General features: G+C 50.0%; 1 protein-coding gene and 1 long non-coding RNA gene across 3 annotated transcripts; one reads left to right on the top strand and one right to left on the bottom strand.

Moving 5' to 3' along the window:
* Positions 1-328: 328 nt before the first annotated feature.
* KLHL12 (kelch like family member 12) lies at positions 329-15327 on the bottom strand. Of its 2 annotated transcripts, XM_054712917.1 has the most exons (12): positions 15180-15327; positions 12648-12881; positions 11808-11961; positions 10284-10501; positions 7554-7703; positions 7208-7322; positions 5305-5411; positions 4346-4541; positions 3305-3463; positions 2884-2982; positions 1990-2176; positions 329-1813 (listed from the first exon to the last, which is right to left on the bottom strand). In XM_054712917.1, exons 2-12 carry the CDS (start codon positions 12840-12842, stop codon positions 1687-1689), a joined length of 1707 nt encoding a protein of 568 aa, XP_054568892.1. In that variant the 5' UTR covers positions 12843-12881; positions 15180-15327; the 3' UTR covers positions 329-1686. The 2 variants fall into 2 exon arrangements, with proteins under 2 accessions (XP_054568892.1, XP_054568891.1); XM_054712916.1 differs by lacking the exons at positions 11808-11961; positions 12648-12881; positions 15180-15327 and adding an exon at positions 9926-10166 and having other exon boundaries at positions 10284-10346.
* Positions 15328-15440: 113 nt separating this feature from the next.
* On the top strand, positions 15441-16606 carry LOC129148279 (uncharacterized). Its single transcript, XR_008555357.1, has 2 exons — positions 15441-15799; positions 16108-16606. It is a non-coding gene; the product is annotated as an uncharacterized LOC129148279 (long non-coding RNA).
* The last annotated feature ends 1892 nt before the right edge of the window (positions 16607-18498 follow it).

The following is an 18498-nucleotide window of genomic DNA, read 5'->3' as shown; positions in this document are numbered from 1 at the left end:
TGGCAATATCTGGACTTCTGCATAGCTGTTTCTATCACATGCCATAAACTGAAGCAAATGGAGGGGCTGGGATGACGAAAACCCTGAAATTCAAGTGGATACTAAATGAGCTTCTCCTTGGTTCAAGGACACTCCAAGTGTGAGAGGAGTCAACGAATATGGCAAATTCAGAAACATTTTCCTGGTGAGACTCTCATACCTGTGTTTACAGAGAAACAGTGGAGCTAGTTGACAAACACAAGGTCAACAGGACCCATAGCTGATGTCTATGTCTGCTCCCCCAAATGTAGGAGGGCAGTGCTGGTTTGCCACAAATTTTCTTAAGGCATTTGAGACAGATTATTTTTAATATTTTCTTAAAAATATACAAAGGAAATGAACTCTTTAGGTCAATTCAATTCAGGGAGAGGAGAAAATGGAATTTCAATGTAAAAGGAGTGTTTTCTTGTTTAGGTCATCACATTCCCACACTCCCAATACCCATAAAGCAAGAATTTCACTCGGTAACACAGGAGAGCCTAGAATGGTGGCTCAGAAATGGTGAGAGCAGGTACTGGATAACACAGGACTTTGGCTGTCCTTTGATTCCTCTGTCCTGGGATGAACATAATCCACTCTAAGGACAGGTTGGGAACCCGACAGTAGGACAAGGACGAAATGTACCAAACAGCAGTAAAAACCACCCCTTAGCAGAAGTGTGCGCATAAAAGGACGGGCAATACCAAGTAGCTGAACTTCCAGGCTGCTGCACCCCCACCCCTTCCCCCAATAAATAGTATGGAAATGTTACAGCATAGTAGTATCTGATTCAATAAAGACCTCTCACCCCAAGGCGAACCTTGCTGCGGGGTATGAGCCCTGGCAGGAGTGAGACGAATACGAACTCACAGGTACTTCTTTGTCCCCCACTGACTCCACTCCGCCCACCTGACACTTGTTCACTGTGCTTGTCTCGCACAGGGCCAGGGCCAGGCAGGCCACACTGCAGTCCAGAAAGACCGGGGACATCAGAAGACCCTTCCAACATCCACCCTGCCTTCCAGGTCTCACGTCGTGGAGGTCCAGGCTCACTCACACCGGCGAGTTCAGGGCACTGCACTCTCAGCCCAGTTGGGATAGAGCAGCTCTGCTCCCAGGAGTGTGACAGGTGTCTTCCAAGCCCACAGCTGTGACAGGCGCTTCCCTTGGTTCCCCTCCAGCAGAGCTATGCTGCAGCTCCCTGCAGACCAGGAAGTACACTTAGTCCTGAAAAACAGGACCTGCACTTCATCAGGCTGACTCAAGCTGGAATCCTTCCAATCCAGACGTCGGCTGGACACTGCCCACCTCTAGTAGGTCACCCTCACTTTCGTTCTCTGCAACACACGGGCGCAACTTATGCATGTCCTCCTAAGCACATGGTGAGTCAGACACGGCCAGAAAGTGCTGCCCAGACCAGGAGAGGCGGCCTGGCCTCGCACATCTCCTCAGTGCATTCTTTTCCCGTGAGTGCCGTTCACCACTCTACTCAGGGACAAGTCCCAGCGCGAGGGGGAGTGTGTGCAAATAAAGACCATCATCACCGCCCTGGTGCTTGTAATCGCCCTGAGCACACAGCGAGAAGCAGACATTCTGGACACGATCCTTGATTCTCCTGCTATCTGGCCCCTGGACTGGTCACTAGCTCTGGATGGAGCTCCAACAAGGTCACTTCTCTCGGAGAACACACACGCCAGCATCACAGCGCTGGGTTCCCATGGAGGTCACCACTTCCCAGCTGTCGATGATAGGGTCATAGCACTCGATGCTGCTCAGCAGGGAGTTTCCATCATATCTGAGTGGGGAAGAAGCAAGAGAGGGAAATGAGCTTTCTGTTCCTCTCCACCCACATCCCACACTGAGGTCGCCATGGAGACATCTCCCCTGACCCACACCGTCTCCACCCAACAGTGTGGATGGGATCATGTTGCCCTGATGCATGATGGCCCCAGCCTGGTTTTAAATCCTCACCCTGCAATTGCATAAAGTCGGCCCCGAAGCACGGTGGCCCCCACATAGCATCGGGGGGTGGTCATGCAAGTGACAGCCGTCCAGGAATCGGTACGGATGTTGTATGCTTCAACGGAAGAAAGGTGGGCTGTGCCATCAAATCCCCCCACCACATAGATATGGTCATTCAGCAGGGCTACTCCTGCACCTGGAAAAAGGTAGAGCAGGTCACTACTCCTGAACTGAGGCCAGATTCCAGAAAGACATGGTCGCTGATGGCCAGCTGAATCCTCAGGTAGCTCAGGGATGTGCACAGAGCCAGACAGGCCTGAAATCAGCTGGCACAGGTTATCCTATCCCATCTGTAAACCCATTGGTGGGAGTTGAAATGAGAAGAAAATAACACAAAATGGTTCTCACCTTCACTTTCATTAATTCAGAGCCCAACCCTCTCCATTAACAGAAAAGAAGGAAATGGAAAAAGGAGGCAATGAAGGAGGAAGGACGGAAAGGAGCTGTGATGGTTCTGGGCAGTTTTTACAGAGAAAGTGAATCAGAACAGCACAGCGTTCTCCTGCCTCAGAGCCCAGCTCCTCTGTCCAGGAAGTTCTGTCGGCACTCGCCCACGTAACATGCTAAACACACACGACTGTACCAGACGTGACAATGCTGGGATTTAAAAAATGAATAAAACAAGAAGGCTTCTGTCCTCAAATGTATACTCTGTTTGAAAAGCTGTCTTCGTTCTCAGGACACGGAGATCAGAGGCGAGGAGGGTGAACTCTGACTCCTGCTTCACTGAAGTCGGAGCAAAGAGGAACTACAACCCTGACCGATGGGCTATCCTGTGACTGCGCCCCCACCGTGCAAGCAGAGACCCGACTGCAGACTGCCCCCCAGACCCGACGGTCTTACCCGAGCGCTTGGTGGCCATCGGTGTAACGTTAGTCCAGTGTCCTGTATGGGGGTCATATTTCTCAACTGAATTTAAGATATTCAAGCCGTCGTATCCTCCTGAAAGACAAAGTAGAGGCCATTCCAGAGAGAACGACAAATCCTGACCCCCACTCCCAGCCTGCCTTTCTCTGTGTTCCAACTTGATCTTTAATCTCAGTTCTCCTTCAAGGGTTCTAACAGTCCAAAGAGAAATCTAACAGAATCCCATGTTCTGCTTCCATGAAAAAGACAATCCCAGTTAATGGAACTGTATTGGGATAGACCAGGGTTTTAGTTGAAGGCCATCTATGAACTTGACTCTGGTAAAACGAGAACCCTCTGCCCCCAAAGGCTGCCACCCATTATGCCCTCCCCCGTCCCTGCCTCCCCGGGTCAACACCTAGACAGTAGATCACTCCGCCGGCCACCACCAGCCCCGCGCCTTCCCGGGCTGTCTGCATATCTCCCAGCATGCTCCACTGGTCAATGTTGGGGTCATAGCGCTCCATACTGGTGTGACGCCTGCTCCCGTCAAAGCCTCCAGAGACGTAGATCATATCTGCTCAGAATGAACCAACCACAGACTCTTAGAGAAGTAGAGATTTCTTTTTTTATGTTGTGAATTTAAACATTTTAATCATAAATCACTCTAATTATATCAACAGCCTCATTATTCACTAAGAAATTTATTTTCTTTTTTAAAAAAAATTTCAGCCAAAACCGGTTTGGCTTAGTGGATAGAGCGTCGGCCTGTGGACTGGAGGGTCCCAGGTTCGATTCCGGTCAAGGGCATGTGCGTTGGCTGCGGGCACATCCCCAGTGGGGGGTGCGCAGGAGGCAGCTGATCAATGTTTCTCTCTCATTGATGTTTCTAGCTCCCTTCCTCTCTGTGAAAAATCAATAAAATATATTTTAAAAAAAATTTCAGTTCTTTATTGTTTCAAGTATTACATAGGTCTCCTTTTTCCCCCATTGAACTCTCCCCGGCCACCCCCACCCCCATCACCTGCCCTCCCCTCAACGAGAGATTTCTAATCATTCTTTTCTCTACCAATTCCCCACAAGTCCTTCACATGTTTGGGAGCAAAACCAACGTGTTTCTTATGGGATAAGTCAATGACGTCGTATCGATAAGGAAGCGAGCACAGGCCATACATGCAGACAGTGGATGAGGTCCTCAAAGCACTCCCAGACCAGCCGCGGGTCCCAGAAATCCAGGCCAACGTCCCTCTCAGTATGCTGCAACCCTACCCAGCATGTTGTCAGCACTGAAGCGCCCGTGAACACTGAACAGCTTTGTAACTGCTATTGCCCAAGCAAACAGGAGCATCTGACCTCACCGGGACCCTCCACAGGCCATGCTCCTGCCAGACAGCAGGGAGGTCCGAGCCCCGATCCAGCCCCAACAGCATGGCCACGCCACCCTGCACACCCAGCCTACCTCCCAGGGTGGTGGCGCCGGCAAGGCCTCGTCGGACATTCATTGGGGCCACGGAATACCAGACCCCATCCTCATCTGCTGTGTAGTCCAGACATTCCACTGAACTGAGGCGGGAACGGCCATCGTAGCCACCGATGACATAGATCCGGTCATGTAAAGACACGGAGGCCACGTAACGTCTCTTCCGAGTGATGCTCTGTGGTTCAGGAGAGAAGGGGACAGAGCACTTCAGTCACGCAGCCTCGGCCTCCTCCCGGCTCTCTGTCCCGTCTCCGCCTCTTCACTCGCCAGCAGGAGCCTTCGGGAGCAGCGCTCCTCAGTGGCCTCCAGCTGTCTCCCCCGCTGCCCCCCTCCGAGCAGACACTCTTTCGCTTGTTGTGATGCTCTAGCATCGAGCATTCTACACCCCTGCCTCACTCCAAGGCTTCCCATTATCCAGGGTCTCATTCCTTTCTACTCCATAGGGCTCTGTGCTACAGACGAAGATCCTCCCACAGATGGAAGTTTTCCCGAACTGCTAATCAAAGGGCCAGATTCAATGACCCTAAAGTCATGAGGACTGATTGAAAGATTTCCAGGTTTCCTCAGAATTATTTTTTTCACCACTCAAACAGAGACAGACTAAGTCAGAGAAAGATACAAACTTGAGTTCAATTTAACACAACACCAAGCTCAGGGTGACAGAGCAAGACCAGTGGAGCATGCTGGGAGTTACAGACAGCTCAGGAAGGCGCTGAAGCAGGGTGGCAGCTGACACTGGCCACTGGCATTCTGAGGTCTAACCTAATGTAAACAGTTGATAACTATTTACTGAATACCTACTGTGCGCATGACACTGTTGTAAGGAGCGTTAGCAGTTACTAGGTTGTCCCATGTTTAGAGCTGGGTTATTTATGACCCAGAGCCAGGGACGGAGGACATGTGAGCTCTTTCCCCACGACGGGTTCCACCTTACGTACTGGCAGAAAGCTCCACTCCTGAGTCTTGGGGTCATACTTCTCCACCACGTCGATGGGAGACTGCTGGCTGCCAAAGCCCCCAACCACCAGCAGCACTTCATTGGCTCCTGAGGAGAGAGGAGGAAAAGGCAGGTCTCCCCACCGTCCTGGGCTGGGTAAACACTCACAGGGACGTATAAGCAGAAACAGTTCTACAATGAAGGTCGTTTTATGCGACCCAGAGAAGCCATCTGAAATACAAGAGTCACTGTAAGGTTGCCTAATAGGAAATTATTTCTTCTAGAGGCTCTAGCTTGAGAACTCAAGTATCTTACATTGAAATTCCTGGACATTAAGACTACAGAAGGCAAATTTGAGTCCCCGCCTTTCCAACCCACCCAGACGCCTCTGGCCGACACATCAACTGAGGTTCCCCGTGGAGGTGGGAGCCAAGAGGAGCTCCTTCCCTTCCCAGCCTGCACCTCAAAACGGAAGTGTTCTTGGTGGTGAAAGACCCCTCTCCTAACCTCACCTCAAAGAAGTTGAGAGTTGTGAAATAGGAACCAAGTGATATACTTAAAGGTCTCTTTCCCATGCCCTGGCCGGTGTGGCTCAGTTGGTTGAGTGTCATCCAGTGCACTGAGAGGTCACCGGTTCGATTCCCAGTCAGGGCACATGTCTGGGTTATGGGCTTGATCCCCAGTGGGGGCCGTGCAGGAGGCAGCCGATGGATGTTTCTCTCATCGATGTTTCTATTTCTCTATCCCTCTCTCTAAAATCATTAAAAACGTATTTTAAAAAACACCTCTTTTCTATGAACTTTTATTTTTCCAGTTTAGCCAACGATGTCATCAAAACTGCCAAGTAACCATAAGACTAGGCTTTTAAAGGGAGTCTTTCTCTACAATTTTCCCAAAGAAGGTATCTGATAACCTTTCCCGCCTTTCTTTTGAAAGACAAAGTCTTTTGAGGAAATGCCCTGTGTGCTGCACCCACCCAGCCTGGCTCGAGTGAGGGCTCCACCCACTGCAGGCCCCTGCCCGTCCTGGGCTGTCCCCACCACCTGCTCCTCCTTCCTTCCTCACCCAGAAGGGAAAACACACGGGGGGAAGGGGACAGGTGGATGGGGACATACCAAGTCCTACATGACATTCTAAATAATTCCCAATTTACAGGCTCCAAACATACTGAAACTAAACTTGACAGTTTATAAATTGTCACACTTTGTCTCATGGAATCCTCCACAGAGTTGTGCACAACAGACATGGAAGAAAGCTTGGTGGTAAAGTGATCTGTCTGAGAGGACCTGACGAAGAAAAGACTAAAAACAGGCCTGAGACAAGGTGTAGAGGGCCGCCTGGGAGGCACCTGGGCATTTCCTTAATTATTGTCAGCCAAACTCAGGGCTTAGGCCGAGTCACGCCCTGGGAACATGCTTCCCCAATGAGGCTGGACATGTTAATCAGTTCTGACTTCATAGCAGCCCAGGTGTCAGCAGGGGCGGGTCTAGATATGTAAATCCAGTAATGCTAGGGCCTAGTTAAGAATGCAAATAAGCTCCTTTGATCCTAAGTTTTGGTGTTACTTCCTGGATTTTGGGGATATAAAATAAACCTGCTGAGTGGCTCAGGGTCGTCGTCGTCCTCATGCTGCCTCTCCATCAGAGAGGAAAGATGGCGTCCCACCCAGCCCCAGCTTCATGAATCTATTTTTGCGTCTTGTTTTCTTTATTTCTATTATTTCTCAATCCCTGGCCGCCTCCATTTAGGACCGGTTCGTTCATCTCTCTTTCCGCGCGGGACGCGGAAAAGGGAGATCCCCGCCGCTTCAGGCCCCCCGCAAGGTCCTTGTATTTTTCACAGAATGTTCCTTTAGCCCCATCATCCACCAGGCAAGGGGCAGTTTTCTGCAGACGCCAGCTCACCCAGACGAGCCCGTGTCCTGGGTCCCTGCATCTGACTCCGCAGCTCGGGCCTCAGGTGGAACTTCTTTGCCTCGTCGACGAGGTCCCTGCACTGGAGACTGCAGCGGATGAAAGGCTGGAACACAGAGCAGAGGGAGCCGTGGCCCCACTAGTGTTACAGGACAAACGGCACGTTTACGGTTACGTTGTCATTAGCTTCTGATCTAGAAACCAGTTTCCAAAATGTGGTCCCAGGAGGCTCTGGTAGTAACTACGCTGTGGCGTCCGGAAATGACGAAGGACCCTGAGGCCACAACACTGTGCTGAGGACAGTCAGGCGCGGGGTCCGGTGTCTTCCAGGACTTACCTCCGCATCGATGACGTCGGTGATGTACCTGGGGGTCAGCAGGGGCATCCGGACGTACTGCAGCAGGTCAGGCAGGGATTCTTCTCGCTCCTTCTTGGCGTGCTTCACCCAGTTGATGACGGCCTCAAAGACTGGCTCTTCAGAATCTACCTATCAGTGCACAATCACAGATCTGTGTTCTGCCAATCGCCTCACAAGCTCAGAAAGTAGCCATGCCTACCTTCCCCTTCCTGTTCCCCACCCCCCCACCCCCACCATTATTTAACATCTCCCAGGAAAGCTAGGCTCTTAGGAAAACATCTTTTCACACACAACTGCCTCAGACCAGGAAGAAGATAACGGTCAGAGTGGGTAAATATCTGACACAGAGAGTGCCCAATAAGCCTCAGCCACAGGCTGGTGTTGGCTTCAGAATGTCCTCCACTCCCGAACCTTCTCTGGTCACTTCTGAAGCTCTCAGGGGCGTGGGGGAGGACCTGCTGCCGATTCAGAGCTGGCTCTAAGGGAACGTTCACTCCCTCGTGCCGTCAAAGACCTCCGGCTTCTCCACATCACTACGGGCCCAGCACCTGGGCACCTGCTCTAAGAGGCATGGAGCTATTGAGACAATATACAGGGTGCCCCAAAACGCATCCACATTCTGACTAATTATAAAGGCAGTGTTTATTAAAATGCAGTTCATTTCAAAATGGAGCTAACAGCTGTTAGAGTGTGGATACATTTCTTGGGGACACGCTGCACATAGGCATCACGGGGAACCTGAGTCTAGGCTACCTATGACAGATGGATCAGGTTAAGAACCACAAACAACCGGTACTATTCCCCTGGAAGAGCACCAGGTGTGACAGCACCCAGAACCTTCCAAAGATGACACCAGAGTGGGGTTCTGTGTCCTCCCACCAGCCCGACGGTGCCGGTCCTGACAGACGCCTTCCAGCGTGTGACAGGACCTATGTAGGTAACCACCCTGTGAACTTTTCCTAAGAACTGAAAACACAGAAAATGTCCCAGAATGTCCCCTCATCCGAGGGCTTTCCCGAACACCTAGGGAGTGCCAGGCACTGTGCCAGAGGCGGTTACTCAGTGGTGAACAGGCCAGACACGAACCGGCTCTTCAGTGGGGCGATCATGGTAAAATCATAAAGTGAAGACTCCGTTCTGTCCTTACACACTGCACTGGGAAAGCACAGGGGCACGAGACAGAAATGCACGCGATTTCCCCGTTCCCACAGATGGGCCAGGGAAGGCCTCCCTGCAGAAGCAAGAGATTTAAATCTGATGGGCGAGCGGCAGTTCGCCAGGGAGAGAGGCCTCTGGGCAGACAGAGCACAAGCAGAAACCTGGAGCCGCACTGTCCGACCCGGAGCCAGCCTGTGCGGCAACTGCATTGACATTAATCAAAATTAAGTGAAACTGGAAACTCGGCCGCTCGGCCACACTCGCCACCCTTTGGTGCTCCAGTGGCTGCTGAGCTGGACAGCGCGGGCGCAGGTCCAGTGCGAAGCAGCAATGACCACTTAGGGACTGAGGAGGCAGGGGCAGTGGAATGAACGGGTGGGGAGGGCTGTAGAAGATCAGCTGCAGAAGTAGACGAGGCCGGTCATAGCCTCAGAGACTGACTTCACTCTAAGAGCGACTGGGAGCCATGACAAGCCTTTAAGCCGGCCTGTGACCTAATCACACTGAGGTCTGTAAGGATCACCAACGACCTTGGGTAGAACAGAGCAGAAGGGCCGAGCGCTGGGAGCCCTTGAAATTGAGGAGCCACTAATATCTAGGAATCCATTAATTTAAAATTCATTTTTTACTATATCCAAGGAGAGCAAGAGGGGACGTGGGGAGGAAGAACTCCGAGCTTCCTATAGAGCTGGATTTCTCCTAACTGCGGGGACAAAGCCAACAGGGGGACTTATCCCCCCACGTGGCTCTGCGAGGTATTTCCCAGACGCTCCTGACTGGATTACAGAACCGGACCACTGGAGAGGAAGGCCTTAGGCCTGCTGATACGAACAGCTCTGTGCTAGACTTCTCACGATCCCGAGGCCTATGTGCGATGAAAACTGTGCGGAAGTGGGCTGAAGTTCCCTTGCCAGGCTCAGCACTGAACGCTGCCTTACGCCCACGTCCCAGGCCCCTCCCTCCCTTCCTCGTCCCCCACGCGGCACTCAGAACCTGGCTCCTGCTCACGGTCTCCAACCTCTGTCCCTTCCTTTCTGATCTGATTTAAACCAGGTTCACACTTCGTTCTCCGATGCAATGTCCTCACTCTGAGTAGGCTCGTTATTCTCATTACACTCTATGACAATCGGTTTTGGTGTTGTTGTTTCTACCACTGGACTGTGAATTCTCTGAAAACAAGAACTGCCCCTTACTTCTGGGTCCATAGAACCTGGCGCCTTGATTGCTATGTCACAGATATTCGCGATAGATGTTCGTAAGATGAGTGAAGGGGTAACAGAGAAATCCACTTTCCTTCCAATTTCTGCGTCATCCACTCTGTACAGCAATGATTCTTCAACACTGGGATCACACATTTCATTCAGGAAGGTGGTGAACTCCCTCCATAAATATGCCAATAATTTGGCATGTAATCTCAGGGGCATTTAATGAAACCTGTGGAGCCAATGTGGACGTGGAGTAAGAAGCCCTGCTACAGAAACATGGAAGTCCACCTTGCTTTTTGTAATGGCCCAATCTTAAAGAAGCCACCGTAAGAAGCCAAATCTGTACCTGAATTTCATCACACTTGATTAGCTTTTCCACCTCTCCTTGACTCAGGAGGATGAATTCTTCGTGCTGTACCACTTCAGGAAAGTGCTTCTGGCTAAAAACCTCAGCGGCTTGCATCAGGTCAACACAACTGTGAGTTTCAGCAAAATCCCTGATACCCAGGCAATTAGAAGGGTCCAACTGACTTTCTAAGAACTCACAGCAGGCTTGCTTCACACCTAGGACAAACACAGACATTGAATACTTCAGGACACGTGGCCAGCTGTGCTCTGGTCTCTATTCTCCATCGCAACATCTCTACACAGAGTTAGAGAACCCTGGCTCAGCACTAAGGACCAGATTAGAAATTTCATGCTTAAGGAATGCAAACCTATTTCTGTGTTATGTACTAGGTCAGTGGTCGGCAAACTCATTAGTCAACAGAGCTAAATAGCAACAGGACAACGATTGAAATTTCTTCGGAGAGCCAAATTTTTTAAACTTAAACTTCTTCTAACGCCACTTCTTCAAAATAGACTCTCCCAGGCCGTGGTATTTTGTGGAAGAGCCACACTCAAGGGGCCAAAGAGCTGCATGTGGCTCGAGAGCCGCAGTTTGCCGACCACGGCACTAGGTGACCTCCAACAAGGCCTTTATGATGGTCTCTGCTTCAGCTTTAAAACAAGTAGAGCAAGACAAACTGCTTCTGGGGACACTGGCACAATTAAGCAAAACTGCCCATAAAACTCTTGAAAATCAAGCTATAAAACCAATTCTAATTCAGCATAATGTGCCTAATTTCTACTCTATGTGAAAATTTACCTTGTAAGTTACATAAATGTGAAACCACTATGCTGTACACCTAAACTAACATAATATTGAATGTCAACTGTAATTGAAAAGTTAAAAGTTTTTTTTTTTAATTTGCTAAAAGACTCCAGTGAAGAAAAAATAGGAAACTAATATCTAGCTCATGCTTCTCTAACGGAGAAGTTCAGAGCATAAACCTAGCTGTGCAGTAATGCAAAGCCCTCCCATTGTCTCAACCATTAAAACGGAAAACAACAGAAACGGCACTGGAGGTGAAGAAGCGGACGGGGCCCTGGAAGGGTCAAGGGTCACCACCGCTAACTGTGAAAACTTGACACTTCGTTTTTGTGTGTCAATTAAAGTCTCCAATACACACTTTGCGCGGTGAGTCAAGGTACAAAGGGCTCCCATGAGCAGTCCCCCGTGCCTCCCTACCCCCCGGTCATCGCAACCCTCTACGTGGGTGACAACTGTATCGGTTTCTTGTGTCCTTGCAGGGCTATTGTGTACATGCATGCAAGGAAGCGCATCTGTCCTCTCCTCCTTCGTTTTCCTGAAAACAGATCAGGGGTAAACGATCTCTCCTAAAGAGCCCGACACTCACGCTGGGAGAGGCCCTTTCTACTGCGCCTGAAACCCGATCTCTGGGCCATGGGCAGTAACTGTGAGCGCCTACGTCGGCCTCCACTTTAAACTTCCGGGGCATCTGGGCGTGCACAACAGGAACACCTGTACCTTTCAGCTGGAGCAGACACGCTGCCGGGAGCAGCTCCTGCACGTTCTCCACCGTCACGTGCACCGTTTCCGTGTACACAAAGTCCAACAGGATTTCCATGGTGGAGGCAGTTAAACCTTGGATATCGACGTACGGCTTCCCTTTCTCTGAAAGCTGGAAATGCAAAGGGCGTGAAATACCCGTGGTTATCGTTCTCCATGATAAAGGCAGCATCTCATATCCACCAGCCTGAGGGATGTTAATAATATGAACTGAATACACATCTTTTTAAAATCATAGTCTATTTTGTTTGATTTGTATAAAGCACGCATTTGTAGCTGTTCCAACGGGGAAGGAACTGAAAGTAACCCAAGAGCACACAGTGAGATGACACCTTCCTGGGATATCAATTTTACCGAGTTGTTTGATACTCTGCAAGATACGGGGTTAACTTGATTTTGGGATCACCGAATCACTGATGGTATATTTTGCCTAGAACACATCCTTGGGAGTTATAAGTAATAATTATTCTTAAAAATAAAGACGAGCCCTAACCGGTTTGGCTCAGTGGATAAAGCATCGGCCTGCGGACTGAAGGGTCCCAAGGTTCGATTCTGGTCAAGGGCATATACCTTGGTTGTGGGAATATCCCTGGTGGGGGGTGTGCAGGAGGCAGCTGATCGATGTTTCTCTCTCATCGGTGTTTCTAACTCTCTATCCCTCTCCCTTCCTCTCTGTAAAAAAAATCAATAAAATATATATAAAAAAAAAAAAAGACAAAAACTCTTTAGAATCAAGCTATAAAACCAATGAATTCCTGCCAAACTTCTACTTTTATACTAAAAGGGCAGGTATCTTACCTCACTAGTGAACATGGCACAGAAGTAATCGCTACAGGCAGCCAGCACGATCCGATGGGCCGGGAAGTCTTTCTGCTCCACCCTCAGAGTCACGTCACACAGGGTGTTGCTCTTCCTGAGGGAGTTCATGGAGTTGAGGATGGACTTAGCATGTGTGTTTGTCATGATATCTTTGGGGGCCATAATGCCTCCCATCAAGCAAAGTGGAGAAACAATGAAAGGGGTCCTTGGATTCTGGAAATACAAAGGAAAACGCAATGAGCACATGTGAAGGACTGGGGAAACGGAACATCGGAACATTTTTCACGTAGCTTTCCAAATTAAGGCGGCTTCCTCAGAACCAAACATGGAGTCGAGAGCACGCCTCTTCCTGGCATCACCCCCACAGTCCAGCTGCTAATCATGCCAAGTAAGAATGCTCTCCCCTCCTCTGAATTCCCATAGTACAGAGTGCCCCCGCCAGTTGGCACTCATCATCAACACTCAACTCTGAACAGAGATGATGGAAAAATAAAATTGCTTAAGGCCTCTATCACTATTATTGAATATCCATAAGCAGATTAAACGGTATTTAGAGCAGGCGTCCTCAAACTACGGCCCGCGGGCCACATGCGGGTGTTTTTGCCGTTTTGTTTTTTTACTTCAAAATAAGATATGTGCAGTGTGCATAGGAATTTGTTCATAGTTTTTTTTAAACTATAGTCCGGCCCTCCAACGGTCTGAGGGACAGTGAACTGGCCCCCTGTTTAAAAAGTTTGAGGACCCCTGATTTAGAGGATGGGGATCAATTGTGTATATATACATATATATTTTTTAAATATATTTTTATTGAGTTCAGACAGCAATGGAGAGGGAGAGAAAGAGAGAAACATCAATTATGAGAGAGAATCATTGATCGGCTGTCTCCCTGTACGCCCCCTACTGGGGATCAAGCCTGCAACCCAGGCATGTACCCTGACGGGGAATCGAACCCAGGACCTTTCAGTCCCCAGGCCGACGCTCTATCCACTGAACCACACCGGCTAGGGCCATGTGTATATATTTTTCTATCACAGCAGGTGTACAATAAATATGTAGTAAATGAATGCAAAAAAAAAAAAAAAAGAATTGGGTATTCAACTTAGAGCAGTAAAAGCCAGAGCCAGCAAAAACAAACTTTTTTTCCCAAAGAAGAATGCAGAGAATTATGTAGGAAGATTTCCAAATATACCTGGACCCACTGAGGACCCAGTATCTACACTGGACCATGGAAACCATGCAAGCTTGTCTATGGACTTCCACCTGGCTACGCTATTACAAATCTTTCACGGAAGGGTCTCCCTTCTCTACATCATTAGATGTCCATCAACACCAGCAAATCAGTATTTGTAGAAATTCTTCTATACTGAAACGAAGAGCCTTACTAGGACAGAAACTTATCAAAACTCACTTCTCATTTTCTGCCACAGTCACTTGCACGCATCAGTTAAATGAATTCAGCAGCAGATTCCACATGTAAAAGAAGCCAACCTAAGAAGCACTTTCTCGGTTACGGACAGGCTTTAGCCACATTACATTGTTCTTTTTTTTTTTTTTTAAATATATTTTATTGATTTTTTACAGAGAGGAAGGGAAAAGGATAGAGAGCTAGAGAGAGAATCATTGACCAGCTGCCTCCTGCACACCCCCTACCAGGGATGTGCCCGCAGCCAATGTACATGCCCTTGACCGGAATCGAACCTGGGACCTTTCAGTCCGCAGACCGACGCTCTATCCATTGAGCCACACCGGCTTTGGCACTACATTGTTCTTTAACGACAACTTGCGGGGAATGAAATGGGGTGGCTACTAAGAGACTCTCTCTTATTTGGATTCCAGCACTTTCATAGATGATTCAAGAAAAACGAAACAAAACAAACCGAAACAAACCACAAGCCCCACAGCTCACAACCGTAATTTCTGAAGAGCCAACAGGACATCCTGAGTTCCCACCACGGCCGTCCACAGCTGGCCTGTCGCTGTGCAGTTCCTCTCACACCCCCTCCCAGAGCCCTGCAAGACCCAGGTGACAGCGGAGGCGTGAGTCATCCCGGCGGACGATGTTTTTCAGCTTCGGGTGCAGCTCTGGAGGTCTAGGAAGGCCCGAACAAAGCCCGGTGGCCGGGGGTTCCCACCGGGCTCGGCCTGGACTGGGCTGCACCATTTCAGGGTCAAACCGGGTCGCCCTGGTGCAGCGTGGGGATCGGCCTCGGCGAGCGAAGCCAGCATCCCCCCCCCCCCCCCCCTCCCCCAAGAACTTCCGAGACACCGGAATAGGGGTCCCCCGCTGGAGGTTCGGGAGGGGCGTCAGATTCCGGAACCGCCACGGTCCAGGTGGGAGAAGAGCGGGGAAGCCCCCGACAACTGGCGCCGCAGGTGGAGGCCGCCTGCGAGGGGCTGAGAGCCCCCGCCACCCCGTCCCCGCGGAGAGACGACGCGGGGGCAAGGCCCGCCCGGGCGCAGGGAGGGAGGGAGGGACGGAGAAGACCGAGCGCCCCCTGCCCATCGGCTCACCTGCGCCCGCCGGTGGGGTCGAGAGGGGGGCGCGCGGCCAGCAGGCGGCTCAGGAGAAACCCAGGCGCCGCCGCCGCCGCCGCCACCCCGACCCGGAGGCTCAGGAGCCGTCACTGCGCTCGTCTCGCTCAGTCGGCCCCGCGGCCGCGCGACGTGATGACGTTTCAGCGCAAAGACCGCCCCTTCCAGGATCACGTGACCACAAGGGCCAGCGGACCGCGCGACGTGATGACGCCGCGGTGTGCGAGCCGCCCCCGGCTGCATCACGTGACCCCCCCCCCCAGGACCCGGCGCCCGGTGGCTGCGGACCCGTTGCGGGCGGAGCGGGAAGGGGTGGGCGGGGAGGTCGGGCAGCGAATCTCCCGGAGGCGCGCGCGGCCCCGCAGACGGAGGGCGCCCGGGACCCCTGAGCCCAGGAGCGGATGGCGGGTCTGTCTTCCCCGCGGGACACCCGGGAGCCCGCTCCCGTCGGGAAAAATCCACGGAGGCGCCCAGTTTCTCCCAGGCCGTTGCCCAGCGTGGCCTTTCGGGCGGACCCTGGCCGTGGGGCCCGCCGTCAGCCGAAGTCACTGCGCGTCGGAAGCCTCGGTCCTCACCGCCCCTGCTCCCCGGGCTGAGCGGTCAGTCTGGGGATTTTGCTTCTCATTGATTTGGGTGCACTTAGCCTAGTGCAGGGGTCGGCAAACTGCGGCTCGCGAGCCGCGGTTTGCCGCTCTGTTGACTAATGAGTTTGCCGACCACCGACCTAGACTCTCGATTCCAATAATTACAGGCTGTTGTTCCTTGTGATTAAGCCCCTATGCCTGTGATTCCTTAGAGATAAATCGTAGCTGAGTGGGTAGCAACCTGATTTGACATAGAGTTTCCATCTCTCACATCCTATCTCTCTGCTCCAAAATGATCCCTGGCATGGTGGGTGGGAGAGCAGGACAGGTACGAGTTCTACTGGAGCCGCCACGCCAGGTGGGAGAAGAGTGGGAAGCCCCTGACGACACCTTTTGGAAAACGTCACCGAAATGATGAACGCAGACATCCTTGAATGAAATGATCCTTCGTAAATACTCTTGCACATGGACAATGATGTGTGTGCAGGACTGGTTCAGTAAAGTACATATATCCGTACAATACCATGAGGTTGTGGACACTACGTATAGTTGGCTACTACTTGTATAAAAAGATTGGGAGAATATATTCATATCTATTCGTATATGTATAAAATGCCCTTGGAAAGATACAAAATAAAGTGGTAATTTTAGTTTCTTTGGAGAGAGGAACTGGTTGCTTGGGAGACTGGACGGGAGGGAGATTTCCCCCTCTGACTTTTTGTGCTTTTTGAACTTTTCAGTGCATTAAAAATATGTACAATTTTAAAAGTAAAAATAACGCTTGTTTTCTGAATGTGAATGCTAAATAAAAAAAATTTCCAATGTGAGAAGGAACTTAATAAAAGATCTTAGTTACTCACTGAATATCATCAAAGCCGGGCCCCGGCTGCTGCTCTGAAATTCATCCCTGAATTTGCATCCAGGCCAGGCCATGCCTCCTAAGGGTTAGTTCCGAGCCCACTGGGGACAGAAATACTACAGCGGACCTTTTCTGGGGAAGATGGGCCTCTTTTGTCAGCAGACTTTGGGTCAAGGACTTGTTCTGAAGCGTTTTTGCTGCACCTTTCTTAGCATGCAAGGTAGTCCAGGGCACTTCAAACTCAGATGCCTCTAGAGGGAGGCAGGGACAATGGGGACCTGGTGAGCAGACACCCCCTCCCTCCCCCGACCTAGTACAGTTAGCACTGACTTCCCACGGCAGGCCAAAGCGTGTTTGTGAACCACTGTGGCTTCTGCTATCAGCTCAAGTCTTTTTTTTTTTTTTTTCTAGAGCTTTCTTGACTCTGCAGTTCTTTTATTTATTTATTTATTTATATATTTTATTGATTTTTTTACAGAGAGGGAGAGAGAGGGATAGAGAGTTAGAAACATCGATGAGAGAGAAACATCGATCAGCTGCCTCTTGCACACCCCCTACTGGGGATGTGCCCGCAACCAAGGTACATGCCCTTGACCGGAATCGAACCTGGGACCCTTGAGTCCGCAGGCCGACGCTCCATCCACTGAGCCAAACCAGTCCCAGCTCAAGTCTTTTTTAAAACTTAAAATAGTTCTTATTAATAGATGTACTTATTACATATATACAAGAAAAATAATCATGGTTTAAGGGACATCCAGGTACTTACCACCTAGTTAAAAAGAATATAAGCCACACTAATGAAATAGCCTGTCCTCCTCCCCTCCTCCTGTTCTGAAGTTACCGTTTATTTCTGAATTAAAATCCCTTTTTAAATTCTTGCTATATTTGTGTCCTTACACTACCATTAGTTTTGCAGAATTCTGAGCTTTACTGAAATGCAATCAGACTAGTTAGGTTCTGTAAGCTGCTTCCCTCCCTCCCTCCTGTGTTGTCGATTGTCACTGTAATTAATTTTCACTGTTAGTCTTTCATTATATGAATAAGCCAAAATTTACTTTTCCAGCAAACAGTTTTGGATATTTGGCTTCATTTTAGTGCATTGCTAATACAGTTGGCAGCAATGAATTTTTTTAAAAAAATGTTTTTATTGATTTTTAGAAAGAGGGTGGGGGAGAAAGAGAAAGATTGATGTGAGATGTGAAAGCTGCACTTCAGTGGGCTGCTTCCTGTACGGCCTCCACCAGGGACGGAGCCCGAAACCCAGGCCCGTGCCCTGACTGGGAATCGAATCGGCAAACTTTTGGTGCACTAGATGATGCCCAACGGAGCCAAAACTGCAATAAATCTTTGTACCTGCTGTTTCTCAAGAGTAGTGGTTTTCAAACTGTGGGATATGCCCTGACTGGGGATCAAATCTGCAACCTTGCATATCAGGATGACGCTCTAACCAACTAAGCTACCGGGCCGTGCCAGAACCAACATTTTTGAAATGAATTAATTTAGGACGAATTTTAGATACATCTCATGTTGTAAGGTGGCGTTTCACACAGTGTTTGCATGTTGCAACACATGTCCATAGTCTCTACCCCTCGACAAAACCGGTCCTACCACCCAACGTAGCTCCTGGTCTGCTCCACGTCCACACAGCACTCAACAGCAGGGTTTTCAAGGTGCGCCAATCTGGTGGCAGTGAAGTGGGTTATCACTTTGGTTTTAATTTACATTTCCCTGATTACCACATGAGGCTGAGAAACTTTCCTGTTTGTCAGCCTAGTTGGATTGTGTTTTTTTTATATATATATATATTTTATTGATTTTTTACAGAGAGGAAGGGAGAGGGATAGAGAGCTAGAAA

Source organism: Eptesicus fuscus, chromosome 24 (assembly GCF_027574615.1).
Source record: "Eptesicus fuscus isolate TK198812 chromosome 24, DD_ASM_mEF_20220401, whole genome shotgun sequence".
Taxonomy (NCBI): domain Eukaryota; kingdom Metazoa; phylum Chordata; class Mammalia; order Chiroptera; family Vespertilionidae; genus Eptesicus; species Eptesicus fuscus.
This window is presented reverse-complemented; position numbering and strand designations above follow the sequence as displayed.